This window comes from Gallinula chloropus, assembly GCF_964237585.1.
Source record: "Gallinula chloropus genome assembly, chromosome: 1".
NCBI classification, from domain to species: domain Eukaryota; kingdom Metazoa; phylum Chordata; class Aves; order Gruiformes; family Rallidae; genus Gallinula; species Gallinula chloropus.
In genome coordinates, this window is record NC_140085.1 from 141422486 (window position 1) to 141441157 (window position 18672).

The 18672-nt window shown below is 41.4% G+C and overlaps 1 protein-coding gene across 1 annotated transcript in view; it reads left to right on the top strand.

Annotated features, from left to right (window-relative positions):
• Positions 1-3113: 3113 nt before the first annotated feature.
• Positions 3114-18672, top strand: part of HERC2 (HECT and RLD domain containing E3 ubiquitin protein ligase 2) — a 119030-nt gene continuing 103471 nt past the window's right edge. The window contains exons 1-3 of the mRNA XM_084271807.1: positions 3114-3200; positions 4125-4241; positions 15687-15801. Of these exons, the coding sequence (XP_084127933.1) occupies positions 4170-4241; positions 15687-15801 (187 nt within the window). The 5' untranslated portion in view covers positions 3114-3200; positions 4125-4169. The remainder of the gene's footprint in view (positions 3201-4124; positions 4242-15686; positions 15802-18672) is intronic.

An 18672-nucleotide genomic window follows, 5' to 3' on the forward strand; every position in this document is an offset into this window, starting at 1 on the left:
AGGGACAGTCACCTCCCTGTCCCTGCTGCCACCCCTCTTCTGATGGAGCCCAGGATACCATTGGCCCTACGAGCTGCAAGAGCACACTGCTGGCTCATGTTAAGTTTCTCATCCACCATGACACCCAGGTCCTTCTCAGCAGGGCTACTCTCCAGGAGCTCTTCTCCCAGGCTGTATCTACATCTGGGATTCTTCTGTCCCAAGTGCAACACCTGACCCTTCGCAGTGTTGAACCTCATTAGGTTCACGTGGGCCCATCTTTCCAGCCTGTCAAGAACCCTCTGGATGGCTTCCTTTCCTTCTATTGTCTGACTCACGAAGCAAGAAAGATGTGTGGTTTTGGCAGACTTGCAGTGAAAGCAGAGGGCCTGAAGCTCCTTTTACCTCTCCAGCAGTCTGTCCTGCAGCTGCTGAGGATGCTGCTAAGGCAGGGCCATCAGATCCACTTAATGATTTTCTTGAGTGCAAAGTAGGTTACTTAATCAAGCTGGGGCACAAAGGATAATGGCTGGAGAACCGATCACAAGATCATATAACCCTGCTTTAAGATGGAAATCTGCATCATAGCGGGGGAGGATGAGGCTTGGACTGGTAATGCTTCAATTGTTTGGCCTGAACTTGGCTCCAAAGTCTGTCAGACCCATAGACCACCTTCATTACCTCTGTCAGTCCGAAGTGAACCAACAGGCCATTATTACTGGTAACACATATAGTTACCATATATATACTTACCATGTATAACATATATAGTTATATATATGTTACCAATAATAATGGCACATTGTTTCACTTCAACTGGTAACATATATGTATTGGTAACATATATACCTACATATTTAGTAACATCAGAGTAACAGTTATTGAGGGCCTTAATACTACAAAGCACTGTATCTAGAACAAACCTCAGGTTCCAGAGACTTGGGATTTTTCTGATTGCTTGTAAAAATAAAATTATTTAAGATAATGTTATTAAAGTACTTATTCATGTTGTTCCACCAGACATCCTTTTCTCTTTAGAAAATTTGGTGGGTATTTTTATAAATGAGGAGGCCATTTGTGACTGCACCATGCTATTACAGCACATTTCAAATGCAAACAAAAATTATTCACCAGAAGTGAAATCTAAATCTGGAAATACAAAATAACACATACTTTTTTTTCAGAAGTATTGCTAGCTTTGAATTTCCATGGTTACTGCACCCAAATATATTTTGATTTTTATTGAAGCAAGCGTGTACCTGCTAATTGGGCCAGTGATTCAAGTCTAAGAAGTTAGCTAGTTACGTACTCTTCAAACTAATCAATAGTGCCAGCAAAAGGCTCTTGCAAATTGTTATTTAATAAAAGGAAGAATACGATCAGAAATAAATGCATATTGTCTGAATATATTCCTCTTGGAGAGCCAAACAAAAACGACAGTGAATGTTGCACATGCAAAGCATCTCATTTAGATCTGACTTGCAAATTACTTAAGCCAGCCGTAGGCACAATCAATGGGCACTGGGGTTTCAATGAAGTTTTACTAATTCCTTACGGTCTGGGCTTTACCTGTTGCAAAACAGTTTTTATTCTTACTTAGAATATGACCATATGACTGTTTTTATGGAATCACAGAATGGTTCGGGTTGAAAGGGACCTTTATTCTATCCCCCTTGTGATGAGCAGGGGCATCTTTCACTGGATTAGTTTGCTCAGAGCCCCATCCAACCTGACCTTGAACACCTCCCATGGTGGAGCACCCACAACTTCTCCAGGCAACCTGTTCCAGTGCTATTTTCTTGTATTTTCAGTCTAGTACGTGAAGAAACTAAAATATTTCCCATCCTGGTGTCCTAGCTCTTGCTCAGCCATGCTCTACTCAGAATAGATACAACATGATATGCATGACAAAACTTCCAATGCTCTCATATTAAACCTAAAGCTTTTGACATGTAGGTACTTGGGCAGATTTTTCAAGGGAAACTACTTTTGGTTTTGGAAGGTTAGTATTTTAAACTTCCAGGGAGTGACATGATGAAACTAGGTATTTCTATCTTTATATGTAAATTTTCAGGCACTTAATATATTTTGTACAATACTTTAATTAAAGCGACTACCATATCTTGATCCAAGGAAGGTCTGTGGTAAGCAATAGGCTAAGTGGTGAGGTCATAGTTGCACTTGTTACTTTGAAAATGAACCCAGGAGAACCAAATTCACTGTGCTTTATTACAATGCTTCTTAAATAACTAAATGTTCTGTCCCTTTGCCTGAATGCCAGCAAACAGTTCTGTTGGAAACTCATTGACCCTTTGTCAGCGGCTTCATGTTGGCCAAAGCCAATCACGGTCCAGTTTGCCAAGTCTTGCTCCTGCTTTCCTAATTCCTCAGCTGCCAGCGAACAGTCCTCTGAAGTATTGTGAGGAGCTTTACTTTTGCTTAGTTTCCATACTACTGGTATTATTTCATCATCCCCAACCAGCCTAGGCCGGAATGTGGCTATTTGCCTTCCTGCTGTCATCGAGTTCCTTCTTTCTTCCCTGGCATCCTTCCTCCCCAGCCTGTAGCAGCACCATTTTCCTGTTCCCAGTCTCGGCTCTTTCAGGCAGTTTCTGCCATTTTGTTGGCCCCTGGACTGCCCATTATTGACCTCTCTGTTCTGAGCTACTTAAAAGCCTCCTCTGGCAGGAGTGAACTTAACAGTACAGCTTGCAGATGGCCCCTTAAAGAACCCCCCCCAACCCCCGGAATTTACGTTTTATAAATCTCGGCGTTCTACCTAAAAGGAGACTTTAGGATTGAGGGGTTTTTTTTGTTATTAGTGGCTTGATTTCAGACACTGCAGTGAGACAGGCGACCGCCTCAACCCACCGCCCTCCCCGCCCCACCACCGCCGCCTCAGGCCCGCCGGCCCAGCCCCCTCCGCGGCGGCCTGTTCCGGGAGAGGATGTCCCGCCTCCCTCTCCTCTCCTGATTGGCCCAGAGCTCTGCTGGCGTACTGGGGGGGGCTGAGCCGCGAATTGGCCGAGTTTCCCCCTATCTCCAGTACCGGGGGAGGGAGGGACCGTCGAGCGGCTCTGCCGGCGGAGGGGTTGGGTGGGGGGGGTGGGGGGCGGGTAGGCGAGGGAAGGAGGGGCGAGGATTACCCGGGGCCGAGCGGGCGGTGGTAGAACGAGGAGAGATAAGAGACGAGGAGCCGCCGTCATCGTCGCGGCCGGCCGGTGAGAGCTGGGGCGGGGGGAGCCTGGCGTGCGCCCCGGTGCCTCCATCTGGCTCATCGGGCCGGGGGGGAGACAGAGGGCGGGAGCGGCCTCCTCCTCCCCCCCTCCCCGCTCCTCCCCGTGGAGGTGGCAGCCGCGGTGGGGGCGGGGTGGGTGGGTTACGATCGGCCGCGGTGTGTCGGCGCGGGGAAAGGGGCCTGTCCCCCTTCAGCCCCGCGGGAGGGGAGGGGAAGGGAGGGGAAGGGAGAGGCGGCGCGGCGCAGCGCAGCCCCCGCGCCGTGTGCAGCGACCCCTGTCCGGGCGGGGCCTTCTCCCGCCGGGGCCCCTTCGGTCGTCCGAGGGCCCCGCGGCCGCCGCCCCGCGGCCCGCTCTGCCGGGCTGCTCGAGGTGGGTTAAAGCCGCCGCGGGTGATCGTAGCGGTGATGACAGCGCGAGGGGGGGCGGAGGGATGCTGGGAGGGGGGGGTCGTGCGGTGAGGGGCAGCCCCGGGGCCTCTGCTGAGGCCGCCGGGGTCGGCGGGGAGGAGGAGGTGCGGGTGACCCTGATAATCGCTTTATGTTGGCCCGCGGCTTGCGTAATCTGCGATCAATTATTTATTTCATGCACCACTTGAGGGGCTGAGGGGCAGCGTTAGGCCGCCGGTGTTGCTCAGTGCAGCAGGAGGCGGGCTTCCTTCCAGGGCTATAGCAGGGAAAGGGAGCGGGGTTTGGGTTGGTTGGTTTGTTTGTTTAGGGTAAATTTGTTCAAGTGGTATTCTTAATGTGGGTTCTTCTCCCTGGGCCGGTTCGGGGGTTGTGAACGAGGGAGGTCCTTGTTCATGATACGTTTTCAAAGATCAATTGGAAGCCACCCTAGCTGGAACAGAAATAACCTTGTGTGGTTTATTTCGTGTGCTAGATTGTTGTTTTTTTCATTCTGTGGCAGGTTGGGCTGCTAAGCCAGCCTGGACAGGAGGCTGGAGAAGGAACCATGTCTTCTGAATCGTTTTGTTTGGCTGCTCAAGCAAGGTTTGACTCCAAATGGTTGAAGACAGACTTACAGGTAAGGAGTTAAGTAGTTGTATTGCATCACGACCTTTCAGGTGCAGATCAAGGATGCTTTTAGTCTAAATAGCTGACAGACAGAAGACTGCAGCATTGTTCTTGAGATAGATGTCTAGGGTTGGGTTTCTTTTTTTTCAGTATGCTGATTTAAAACTGATCTTGAAGAAACACTAACTCATTTTGAGCTGTAAATAGATCTGTATTGTCAGTCCAGTCCCTTCTGCTTGGAAACAAGCTGTGCTGCATATGTCCACTCTTTGCAAAGCGTCAAAGCATATAGCTGAGTGTGTAGCATTATTGCTACCACTAAATTCATTTAGGCTGTTGGTAAACTTCTTGTCTGTGTGTGAGGTAGCAGCTTTAATGCACCAGAGAATGAAGGCCTATGGAAATCTAACTGACTTTTGGAAGAATTCTGATTAGCTTTTACTGTAGTTGTTTACATAACAGATGTATTCTTCCTTTAAATGCCCTTTTTTGAAGTGAGTTCATTTTTTGTTAAAGATACATGGTTGAAATGGAACTGTTCTTTGTTGAAACGTTCTGGTGTTTGGTGAGAGTTTGCTTTTGTCCTAGATGATGATCTGTTTGTTTAAGTTCTGTGACACAGGGATGAGGATACTCTCATGTTTTTCCAATTCAGGTTTGAAAATAAAGTAGAAAACACAGAGAGGTAGAGTGGTTTGGGTCAGTTGTTTGTTTCAGATGAAATGGGTAGCTAGAGTAGTCCTTGTCTTGTTCATCTTCTTCCTTTCCCCAGATGTTTCATATAGATACCTTACTTTGAATAACCTTTCCAAGTTCCTGCTTAAAACTCTGAAATGCTTGTTGAGATGGGCCAGACATTGTTACTCCATTGTTTAATGATGACGAGGATAACATTAAAAAATGCATCCTGAGTGATTTTACCCAAAAGTACATGCTGATCGGCTGAATTGTTGAGTTCAGCAGTTCTTATGGTGAGATAAGGGTTTTTTCTCCATGCAGTTGTGATTCAGAAGCATCTGTTCTCCAATATTTTACATCAAAGAAGCTGAATTGGAATCGAAGTGACAGCTAATGGTCTTAGAGGTTATGTTATTTAGTAGGTCGTCTATGCAAATGTTGTGAAAGACAGGGCTTGCTCTTGACTTGGCTAGATTGGTAAGAATAAAAGGTGAAAACAGAACTAAAGTAAAAGTTTTCATCCAGACTTGGAAGTTTTGGCTAATGCGGTAAATAAATGTAGTGGAAACCAATTTGAAGAGAAGTATATTAAGAAATACAGAAGTATTTTTGTGTTCCCTGGAAGCTGACTTCTAAATCACAAGTGTTGCTTCAGTGACCGTAGAATAGAGGAAAATTTTAGCTGAAAAAGTGGTTATCTTTGTTTGTAACAGCTGCTGACTGCGCACTGCCTGTTTTTCTTCTGCATTATAAGGGATGAGAGATGTGACTGTTCATGTGATTTGTCAGATTTTTTTTCTCTCATTTCTAGTGCCTTGTTTTCTAGATCCCTCTTTTCTGTTTATGTAAACTTTTAACAGGAGGGTTTCAGTTGCTGTTCATACTGTAAGGATTATTTTCTGCTGAGTGCGTATAAATGCAGTGAAATATTTGTTCTTTATGACACTGTTGTGTAGTTAATGTGTTGTAATAGATTCTTTTAATAATAAAAAATTAATTTGTAACAAATTTCTGTGGATAAGCTCTCTTATTTATAGGAGTTCTTTATGTGTAATAACAAGTTCGACTCTAATTGCCAGGGTACTCCCTTTGTTTTCTTCCAGTCATGCTGTAGTCAAAATAATGAGGCTAATGAAATAAGAGAACAGTAATCATTTGTGATCTGCTGGTCACAAACATCAGTTCTCTGGAATCTGAAGACTAGCCAGGTCTCCTGGGCATAATATAATTTTCTTATTAGGTTAACTGTTTTGGTATTAACACAGCTCATCACCACAGAACTCTGGATATAGGTGTTTGGTGTTTTTCTTTTTTTTTTTAAAAAGTGCATGTGAATCTTGAATCACTTTTTTTTTGTTTGTTTTCTTTTTTTAATGTATTAAATGGCTGATGTTGTCTTGTTAAGTAAAGGGGTTTTGGGCCCTGAGGAATTTTTCTGTTGCATGATTGACTATTTTACCTACTCGTTGACTAGCATAACCTAGCTGCATGTGAAATTTCTTTATAGGTATAAATCCCATCTCTTAATCCTTTAAGTTCTATGTCTGTGAATGTTCTTACTGGCTCACTGTAGAAGGGCCTTATTGGTCTCCAGACTGTCAACAGGAATCAAAAAGATGAGCGTAAGCTTAAAGAGAGATTTGAAGAAAGACACAATAATTTATATGTATTAATAAAGCTGCCTACAAATTATTGTTTAGAATTAGACCCTGAAGTCCTTCACTTTGCAATATGATTTTTAACTTTTCACTCTACAGAAGTCTAAGAGTAGGTAGGTGAAAAATCCTTGGAGAAAAAGAATTATACTGGGGAGTTCTTATCTTGGGAGACATGAGATTGATTAGTATTTAAAACTCACTTTTTAAAAATTGTTTTTAAATTAAGCTCTTTGCTGCTCCAAAATTTGGGGCAGTATAGCCAGAGTTGGAAGAGACCTGTTTCATTTGTGTGGCAGCAGTCTCCAAAGTCTGACTTGCCTTTTTTTGTTTTGTTTGTTTTTGTTTTCCCCTTCCTCTTCTTCATTGCCAGAGAATTTGTTCTTTAGCCTTGATGGCTGTGGCAGTTATTGAGTTACTGTGGATTAAGCCAGTGAAATCTCTCTGAAAATCATTGGGTTCTTTTTTCCTTTAGCTCAAGGTGATGTTGTGTTTGTGCTGTAGTAAGTGTAGTACACAGTATTATATTACTCTGTGCATTACTATGTCTATAATACGGTGGTATTAAGATAATAAGCGAAGAATGACACGTGGATTTTTTTTGTTGGGATTATTTAGTCACCTGCATGCATCACTGTTCCAGCTGGCAGCCAGGCCAAGTTTAAATGTTCTTTTTCAGTTTTGGGATGCTACTGTTAGGAGACAAAGCTGGTGTGATGTAGCATATTATTACTGTTCTTAAGAGAATAGCGAAGACACAAGGCCTTTTGTAATACCAGTAAGCCTCTAGCCCACAGGGCTAACTGGTGTGAAACGCTGATGGAACTGTGTCTTGGCAACATGTTTTTTGCTTATATTAATTTATCTGAAATTAATCAATATTATTAAAGATAAAAATGCTCTACAGAGACTGAAGTGCACCCTGTAACTATCCCAGGGTTTTTTTTTTTTTTACTAGCTTTATAGTTAGTTGACTTGGTATTGTATGATCTACAGCTGCCAGCAGAATTTTGAACCAGTTAAAAACACTTGTTTTATTGAACAATCTGAGTTTCCTGGTGGATCAAAATTAAGATATTCTATGCTGCCTGAAAAAAGCACAGACCATCACAGCAGCTGAAAAACTAGGGTAACTCAGCTCAATATGAGGAAACATCAGTAGTAGAATATGTAATATATGCTTATATCACATATCAATAAAATGTGTAGAACATCACCATTAATAAATAAACTCATGAAGTTATAAACCAGGTGTGTTTTAGTACAGGTCACTTTCTCATGGGTCATGTTTAGGGTAGTTGCTGGGAAGGCTAGTGTATCACTTATATTTCCAATGTATTTTTGTTTATATTTGAATTAATGCATTTTAAACCACCTACCTGTTCATGTCTATTGCTAGTAGAAACAGTCATGTCCATAACAAGGTCTGTGTGTAATAGGAGATTGAGTTTTAATGTCTGTTTCTAAGGGAGACACCCTTTTTTAAAAAAAGGAAAGTATAAGAGAGGCAGACAGAAGGGAAGATTAAAATTGTTTATTTAAACCGAGATACCCAGTTTGCTGAATCAAACCCTGCTTAAAATAATTCCGAATAAATAGATGTACTCTATGACTAATTTAGAACCTTATGCAGAGAACTTTAATTAGTGAAGGCTAAATAATGAGAAACCAGGACTGCTGTCAGCTTAATGGGATGCATGTGTGTGTTCAAATTGTGTTTATTAGTCTGCTTATTCTGGATCCTGTGGAGAACTGTTGTGTTTAAGAGCAGGGTTTAGAGGTGAAGAATTTTCATTTTCTTGTACTGTGTAAAAAAAAAAACCCACCCCCTTCAATCACCAGTCAAGGGGCAAGAGCTGTGCACAAGAAGAATATGATGCATTTTCATCGTTTTTAATTGGTTGGCAGGCTGTTCCTGTCATCTTCTTTTGCCACAGGGAAGAGAGTGAGCTTTTTAAAATCAATCAGCCACCTGTAAGAGTTGTGTTGGTCTGAGATGTTTTTACCTTCCCTTCAAAGTTAAATTTGGCATTTTGACTTTTATGAAAATTCCACCCTTCTAGCCTCCAGACTGGTCTTTGCTTGTCTTTGCTTGCAATAAGATAATGCAATTAAACGCTGTCTTTATTAGGAAAAGTAAGAAGTTAGTGAAGGCTGCTGTCTCTCTCTTGTTGAGTTCCTGTTAGTTTTTTCTAAGCTTTGTTTTTTTTCTGATAGAAAAAACGAAGGGCTCATGTGGATGATTTTATAGCAAACAGTGGACTAGAACTCCTGCGTTTTTGAAGGCAGTGAATGTTGCAATAGGGATTCTTTTTAATTACATAAAAAGTAAATTAATGCTGTCACTCCAAAATGAGTGATTTCCAGAGGGAGGGGTGAGAATCTTGTGTGTAGTGGTGGGTTAGAGATATTTGCATAAACTTTAAATTTAAATATTTGAGCTCAAACAGAACTACTGTTCTGCAAATGGCAAAAGCTAGAGAATTTCTCTCTTAAGTTTGAGGGAATTGCATAGTTTTTCTTTGCATGTGACTGTTAACTGTTAGCAAGCTTTTGCAACAAATGGAAGTCTGTTATGGGGACATTTCTTATTTAATTCCCAGTCTGCTCAAGTAATGCAGGGCTGCTGAACTTTTCTTTGGTATCAAAGTCTTAGAGGTATGTTTAGATCCGGTGATGTTTCACTGTGTTTTGCTCATCATTATGTGTGATAAAGCAGCTGTAGTTTGAGGGTGTGCTTCATCAGGAAAGGAAGGAAGCTGGGGCAAAATACTGAAGATGACAATGACAAAGGAAACACCGATTGAATGGATTCAAAAAGCAAAAACAACAGAGACACTTGGGAAAGGAATTCCTGTTCTGTGATTTTTTTTTTTTTAAATTTTTTTTAGCGTTACAGGGCTGAAAAAAGTTGGTTTTGTGAAAATCTATTTTTAATGAAAAAATAAATTGATGTAGTATTTAAAATACAGCCAATGGCTAAAGTAGATGTAACTGGAAGAACAGATTCTCTCCTCCTCCCCTTCCACTGGCAATTCTGAGGTGAAGATTAAGTAGCTTATATTTTAAATCCATATTGACACTTTGAGATAATGAAGTCACTTTCTTGAATTTCTGGTACAGTTTATATGATCAGGAATCCTACTTAAATCGATCCTTGTCCTTTTGTGTCACTTTGTTTTCCTGGCTTCTTTTTCCTTGAGCTTAAGTTAACTTTCACAGAGGCTTGCATGCTTCCTGTGCGAAAGTTTGTGAAACCACATCAAGAACATGGACCACATGGAGTAAACTTTGTCTGACTCAGGCAGTTGACTTCAGGACAAAAATCAGAGCTGCTCATTACTCTTAAAATAGCTTATTAAAAGCAAAATTGTAGTGGTGCTTTGAGAATTCTCAGAAGCTTATCCAGTTATGGTTGCCAGATTTAATTTTCTTGAAATGTAAGGGAATGGTAATGCTGGTGCCTTATTCTTTAGAGCTGATGGGTATGTGGGGGAATTTCACTGCCAGCACTGTTGGAGGGTGGCAGCAGCATATGCCAGCAACCAAAGCAGAGATCCTGTTGACTTAACTATCGTACCAGACAGAATAAATTACAGTTTAACTCCAGAGATAAGATCAGTGAAAGGTTAGAGTGGGGACTGCCCAGTTTACAGTACAGTAGAAGTTCACTTTGAAGTTTGCTTAGTTCCTTGATTTTTGGTTTTGGGTGAGCAGGGTCTTAGGTATACATGTGAAGTATGAATTTGGTGAGATACGTGCCTTAGAGGTGCAGAGATCAAGATGCGGTCTGGGAATGAGAAAGTGTGGCAGATGGTGTGTGAAGGTGAGGTGTGTAGAAGATCAGGGTATGTGGCTGTGGTCTTATGCAAGAGGAGTTTGGATGCCATGGATAGAACACGGGGAGATAATGGGCATAGGGAATGACGATTTGTTGGAATGCACAGGAGGAATAAGAGGAATAAGGATGCGGGCCAAGGTTCTAAGGGAATGGGTAGTGGTGATGGAGTGTGGAGCTGCTGTTGTCTTAGTCTTGGGAAGGTAGTGTGTGGGTAGCAGGGACTTTGAATCCTCATGGGCTTTTTACAGACTGTACATCCTAAACTGCTGTCAGTTGCAGAAGTTCAGTGAAAACTTAAATTATTCTTAATTTGTGAACTTACTGAGTTTGCCATGTCCATCCCTTTAAACATTCACCAGTGAAGTTACTAAGTTATTAGGGGGAAAGATGTCCATATAAATCAAGCAATCTAGTGAGAGACTGTTAGACTGAACAAAACACAGGTGGGTGTTCTTGTCCTTGCAACCCTGGTTTGTCAGAAACAGTGAAGACACCAAATGTGTTTTTCTTCTTCTTGCACTGTGCTATCGATTGCCTTGTGAACTTTCTTTAAGCAATTGAGTGGAAGAAGCAGTCTTTTTTTTTTTTTTTTAATGGAAACTGAGAGACGTTTTCCAAATTTATTCTGCACAGAATTGTAGTTCTCCTGTCTCATCACTTGGATGTACTGATAGACTCCTTGCAAATGGTTGAATGAAAGTAGTATTGGTGGGAGCAAAGAAAGTAATACGTGCTTGTGCTGGCTAAGATAATCTTAAAAACACTGTAGAGAGAAACAACAGCAGGGCTGTGTAATTATAGCAGTTTCCTTGGTTACATCTCATGAAGTGTGGCCAGCAGATTGAGAGGCGATTCTGCACCTCTACTGTGCTCTGGTGAGACCCTACCACCGGGTCTGGTCTGCTTCCAGCTCTGGAGCCCTCAGCACAAGAAGGATATGGGCCTCTTGGAGAGGGTCCAGAGGAGGGCCACAAGGATGGTTGGGAGCTGGAGCACCTCTCCTGTGAAGACAGGTTGAGAGAGTTGGGCTTGTTCAGCCTGGAGAAGAGAAGGCTCAGGGGAGACCTTATAGTGGCCTTCCAGTACCAAAAGGGCACCTGCAGGAAAGCTGGGGTGGGACTGTTTGTAAGGACATGTATTGGTAGGACAAGGGGCAATGTTTTTAAACTCAGTCAGGGTAGGTTTATATTAGACTTGAGGAAGGAGTTCCTCACTATGAGGGTGGTGAGACATGGGAATAGGTTACCCAGGGAGGTGGTGGAGGCCCCTTCCTTGGAGACAATCAAGCTGAGGCTTGATGAAGCTCTGAGCAACCTGAGCTATTGAAGGTGTCCCTGCCTACTGCAGGGGGGTTGGACTAGATGGCCTTTGAAGGTCCCTTCCAACCCAATGCATTCTATGGTTCTATGATTCTGTTTGACTTTTCTACCATACAGTTGACTTACTGTTATGTTCAGCTACTAGTTTCACAGAATGGCTCGGGTTGGAGGGTACCTCTGGAGGTTATCTGCTCCACCCCCTCTGCTTAGGCAGGACCACTTGGTGCTAGTTGCTCAGGCCCAGGCCTGAATGGCTTTTGAGTATCACAAAGGATGGAGCTTCTGCAACTTCCTGTGCCAGTGCTCAGTCACCCTCACAGTGAAAAGGTGTTTCCTGATGCTCAGAGGGAGCCTCCTGTGTTTCAGTTCGTGCCTGTTGCCTCTGGTTCTGCCACTGGGCACCACTGGAAGTAGTGTGGTTCCATCCCCTTTAGGCCATTCCTCCAGGTATTTATATATATTGATGCAAAAATATGCATTAATGAGATGCCCCTCAGCCTTTCCTCAGGAGAGAGGTGTTGCACTTCCTTAATCATCTTTGTGGCCTTTTGCCATACTCTTTCTGTATGTCCACATCTCTTGTACTGGGGGACCCAGAACTGGACCCAGTATTCCAGGTGTGGCCTCACCAGTGCTGAGTCCATTGACCCAATGGCAATGCTCCTAATGCAGCCCAGGACACCGATTAACGTTGTTAAGGCAAGGGCACATTGCTGGCTCGTGTTCAACTTCACACTCATCAGGACCCCCAGTGCCTCCTCTGCAAAGCTGCTTTCCAGCTGGGCAGCCCCCAGCAAACATTGGTGCCTGAGTTGTTCCTCTGCAGGTGCAGGGCTCCACACTTTCACTTGAACTTAGTGAGGCTCCTGTCAGTTGGTTTCTCCTGCCCATTTTCTTTGTCAAAGTCCCTCTGGATGGCAGCAGGATCCTCTGGCATATTAGTCACTCTTACCCCATTTCTGTTGGTTAGGTGGAACATTTCGCTTAAGGCTGTAGAATTTTTGGGATCATGAAAATCAAATTGCTTCAAAAATTTATCACTTAAAACCTCAGACCTTTGTTTCATCATTTTTGGCTATCATAGTGGCAATTCACTGTTTCATATGTCTGTTGAACATCAAGTAGCTTAATAGTGAACTTGTTACAGTTGGAACTGAGTTGGCCTCAGTTATGACAGATGAATTGGTTGTAAATACTATTCCTTAATTGTCATTTGAGTTGGTTATTTTGATTATTTCTGCAAAAAAAGTCAAGTGTTCCTTTACTGTGAAACATGTTTCATTTCACAGCTCCCCTCCCCCCAATGTTAATTGTTTATTAAAAGCAAAATTGTTTATCTGAAGGCTGCTAATGGTGTAAATTTCAACATGAGATATCTGGAGAAGGAAGGGAAGCTCTCTGACCTCTAATCTTGGTGGGTGCTCTATCTTTGTTCAACATACCAAGAAAATGTCTTTGATAAGAATTTGAACACCAAACCCAAGGCAGAAGAAATGTTGTTTACTCTTTTGGCTTTTTGTTGTTTAAAAGACTTGAGGGAGCTTTGTGCCATGTGAAAGGATTAGAGGTTAAAATGGAGCAAATAATTCTTGATTCTACTCTACAGCAATGCTTACAGAAGTAGTAAGTTTTCTGAAATGACAGTGCTGCATTATGAACATTCTTGAACTCAAAGCTTGTAGGCCTTTAGACTGTAAGCTTAAGGATCGTGAGGTTCACTTTCTGTACCAAGGAATGTAAAATAAGATGTATGAAAAGACAGTTTAACAGACAAAAATCTTTAACTTTGTGAAAGCCATAATTTATTATGAAGCCTGTCTGGAGGGTTGTCTTGCTCACTACTTTTCAAGCTTGTATTTTAATACAGGTTAGCATTCAACAGGGGTTTAAAAAAAACCCCAACAAAACACACACCCAAAAAACCCCAAACCAAAAACTCCAACAAACAGCTTGTATGTCATATGAGCCAAAAGTAGTGAAACAGTTGTTTAGCTTTTTTCCCGAGAAAAAAAATGTGAAAAATTAATTCCTTAAGTGCCCCACTAAAGTATATGACCACATCTGGTAAGGGAGAAGGGAATGCCATTTATTTTTGAGACCTTATAGACTGAGAACAATGCGAGAAATTCAGCCAGTGGCACGTGGTTTATTTTTTGAGGAGTTTTTTATTGCTGAAATGCAGTTTTCTTCAGACCACTCTAATTTTAGAAACATGAAGCCAAATGTAAAGCTTTTAGTAAAACACAGAATCATCACAAAAGTGCTCTGAGCTGTCTGTCCCTGAAGAACAGGGACTGCACCTTCCAGTAAAACTTTTGAAGGATGCAGTATAAAGTCAGGAAAATACTGTGGTAATTTAGTGTGTTTCAGTAGTGTCAAAACGTGCAACTTGTCTGTGTTAACTGAGATTAGCTAATCAGCAAATGATTTCCCTGCTGGTGGTTGTGGTTCATAGTGCCTGTAATCTTTAATCATTAGAACATCTTCAGGAAACAGATCAAAATGAAGTGTAAGTGGACTTCTCTGTATAATGGTAAATATTTTACAGCAGCTTTGTTAGTAACAGCTTTTTTACTGCTCAGTTAAAATGCTTTGGATTTGAATACTAGTTACATAACACAAAGATGCTTCTGAATAAGCCTTCAGCAGTGGTGGTTGGTGTTTGTTTTTTTTTAAAAATGTCTCCACTGCACCACTTTAGTATGCTAAAGGTGTTCTGGTTTTCAGTTTCATGTGCTCCCCTCCTCCCTTATGCTGTATGGTTGCAAAATATAGCTTGGTTATTAGGGAATTCGCTTGAGAGATTGACACCTGTTTTGCAGCATTTATAAGGCAGTGAACAACATCATCAGAGGACAAGTTGTCCTGGTCATTTGGATTCTTCAAGGGAGAACTCAGCTGATAAGTTATTGAGGCTTGTGTTACAGCTGGTGCTTTGAGGAGCACTCCCAGATAGCACAGTCCTGCTGTTTGTTCTGTGGTGACTATTTGTCCTATTACACACATAGTGTGGTAGAAACTGACCTGGGCAGAGGTGGCCCCTTGCTCTTCTCCTGAGCATAGCTGGTTTTCGTCTTGAGTGGTTCCAAAATGTGGAAGAACTTTTTCACAGTGAGGGTGACAGAGCCCTGGCACAGGCTGCCCAGTGGGGTTGTGGAGTCTCCTTCTCTGTAGATATTCAAGACCCATCTGGACACTTGTGTGACCTGTCCTAGGGAACCTGCTTTGGCAGGGGGGACTCAATATTCTCTGGAGGACCCTTCCAAACCCTACAATTCTGTGATTCTGTGATAATCTGGTTCAGCAGGTGATCCTGCATGTGCGTTAGTCTTCGTGTGAGAGGAGGTATTGTAGCAGCTGTAAGGAAGAGGGGAGGGCTGTGAGAGATGCTTTGCAGAGCAGGACCAGTTAGAACTGGTTAAATGCATTTATGAATCTGTGCCTTGATGTCATGTATTCTGGTTGAGTGCCCAGCTTTTCAGTTGCTGGTTTGGAGAGGGGACTCTAGTGACCTTATTCATGGTTCCTTGTTTTGTGACTTGATACAGCTTGACTCTGTTTGGATAGCTTTACCTGCAGGCAAAAAGGGCACCCCACCCCATGCCCACTGGATTAATGCCTGATGTCATCTTGAATGTGTGGCTAGCTCTGAGGTGAAAAAAATCCATGCTTTTGCTGAGAAATTTTCACCAAAACCGAGTTAATTTTGCTGTATTTGAGACTATCTATAAGTTACTGTTTTGTGCTTTTAGTCTGGAAATGTCATAGCTAGAGAATCAGAGATCCTGAAGATCATTTAAATCCCTGTCATACACACACACTGAAAATACCAGTGAAGTGACACATGTGTGTTTGTTCTTCTGTGACAAAGTATAAAATCTGATGTGTTTTACATGTTAGCTTGTGTTGGCTTGAGAGAAAATTGTTGTGTGTAATTATATATAATGTATTATTTTTAACAGCTCGCTTTTACACGTGATGGGCTATGTGGTTTGTGGAATGAAATGGTAAAAGATGGGGAGATTGTATATCCTGGAACAGAGTTAACACAAAGTGGTGAACTACCTCCAAGAAAAGGTATGGATTTTTTTTTTCTTATTTCTTCATTTTTTTCCTTTCATGACAATCCTGAAAATGGAATTCAGATTTCATGCTGTCACAGAACTCTGGTTTACTGTCACCTGCCTGTACAATTTGCAGGTATTACTGTTTTTAATTAAATACAAATGAAACTGATTTCTCAAAAGCATGCAGATAAGTAATGTCTAAGAATTCAAATTAAGGTTGAAATCTGTTCCAGCCTTTTGAAAGTAAACTTCAGAACTAGGCATGTTCTGAGAACTAGGCATGAGAGAGGCTTGGCAGCGTCCCTCTGTTTGGTATGCTTCATGTGTTTAGAGCTGAAGCCTTTGTTTAAAGAAAGTGGACTGAGGAATTGGGTAGAGCCTGTACTGCTCTTTCTAATGTTGTTTACAGTCTTCATAATGTAACTAAAAGGTCAGCTAATAAACTGTCCACAATCTGAGAATGTAGTGCTCTTTCTTTTTTAGGTTTTTGCCTTACAGTGCACTTGAGAGCAGTTCAGACACTGTGAATGCTGCAAGTGGCATGGTAGTCCTGCAAATGGTAGGGTAATCTATTTAGAGAGATTACTTTGGTGTAGATGGAGTTTGTTTCGTGATGGATTGTGCCATGCTCTTGCCTTTTTTCCTCCTCTTTTGATTCCTTATTGAGCAGAAAAATAAACTAGACAAAAAAGGAAAAGGTTTATATTTCCTAACTTGGGTGAAATGGGCTCACCAAATAGGTAAGTTTTGTTGGTAATTTGCGTGACACCCAAATAAATGAGGCGCTTTCTAGGGTAAGGGTGGAAACAGTGCCTTTAGTAGCTGTGAATTGTTACTTCAACTTCTGTCCTGAACTGTTGGACAGATGAATTTCAAACCAGTAATGCTCCATTCTGTATGGAAATATTTTATTTTTTAATACTTAAAGCTTGTCTTTTTTAAAATATGGAGGAGAGGGGGAAGTCTTCCACTAGAGGAAGTCTTTCTAGAGGAAAGAAGCTATAATAAATAGTTTATGAGAGAAGAGTGAATTTTACATTACTTCTCTCCAGAATATAAGCTCTGTAGAGGGTGTGTGCTATAGTAAGGACTAGAATGGTGCTCCTAACTGTGTCAGAGTTAGAAAACGTTTTTTGTCCTTATGCTGCAGGCCGCTTTTAATACTATTGTTGATACTGGACAAAATTGCAGCTGATCAGCACTGTTACTACAGCAGCTGCTCCTGAAATGAGTAGAGGTACTGCAATATTTTTTATTTTCTTAGAATTGGCTGGCTTCATATATGTTGGCAAAATGCATCATAAACTTGATGCAATGAAGGGAAAGGTTACCCTGTAATGAGAGGTGGGAAACACTTTCCCATTCATTGAGGGCTTATGATAGAGGTTTTATGACAGTTGTGATACAAAGATTCAACACCTTCTGCGCTCATGTAGCAAAAAGATCACAGGTATCTCACATCAAAGGCACTATATTAAAGTAAATACCTGCTTTACAAATGAAATTGATGCAGTTTCCTCTCTGTGCCAGATACTTACACATTGTTTTTAGAATTTTACCTGGTCATCGACAGAAAGCTTGTTTTTTTCCAGTATCTTTACAGCCAAGTAGCCACATAGAATTGAGATTTTTCTTAGTTATGGTGCTGTAGTGCTTTTAGTGTTTCTGAGAAAGCTTATAGAAAAATGTCATAGTATAATTGGTATTTGTTTTCAGGGGAACCACTGAAATATCAACTAGGAAAAATACAAGCTGTCAGTTCTGATCCAAAATGCAGAGGAGTATAAAGTAAAAAAAAAACCAGAAGTGCTAAGGAAGTCAGTCATCTGTGACTTCACGTGCTCATCCATGCTTGGGACACCTATTCTGAAGAATGTGTTTTGTGGGGTTTTTCTTTGTATTTGGTTTTTTTTTTTTTTTTAATGCTGCATGTACGTATGTGCACATGATTTAAAAAGGATCAAAAAGTGTTAAAGTCTGTAGGATAAAAATACTGAAGTTCTGACAGTTTACAGTAGAAATAAGGCATTTATTTTACATTAAAATGTTGGTGGTCTAAGCTGTGATGCTTCCTTGTATCTGTGGTGTAGGTTATTGGTGTGGTGGGTTTTGTTTGTTTGTTTTTTCCTTAAGCAAGACTTCTTTTTTTCCAGTACCTTGTTGTGGTGGGTTGACCTTATCCAGCTGCCATCTGCCCACCCAGCTGTTGGCTCACTGCCCCTCAACAGGGCAAGGGGAGAAAAGATGGAAAAGCTCATGGGTCAGGATAAAGCCAGGGAGATCACTTACCATTTAGTGTCATAGGCAGAACAGGTTTGACTTGGGGAAAATGAATTTGATTTATTGTCAGTTAAGATAGAGTTAGAGAGTAAAATATAGTAACAAATATAAAATTTAAAACACTGCTTTCCCCTTGCTCCTCTTTCTGGAGGTGTTAAGTGTAAGTATTATGTAACACAGAAGGCATCTATTATTTTCCACAGCTGGAGTGTCTGTGTTCTACATAGGTGGTTCTTCTTCAAGAGCTGTGGTAGTTTAGAAATTTGAATACAGCTTTTTCAGGCTCTTAACTCTTAGAATTAATGTATGAATTCTTTTTCAGTCAAGTTAGGCTTCATAAATGTTGTTGTGTTGGCCTACAGGATTGGTAAAATACAACTGCCTTGCTTAATGGAGTTGAGTTTTCTGGAAAAAAAAAGTTTATTGTTGTGAATCATGGAACCACAAAAATAGGCAGTCTGCACCTCTGAACTTGCAGCTGAAATGGAGTTTCATGAAATGAAAATCTAAAGTATTTTAGTTTGTTAAGTTGGTAGTGTTTATTTTTGTCTAAACGATTTTGGACTTGATCTCAAAGTTCTTTTCCAATCTAGTGATTCTG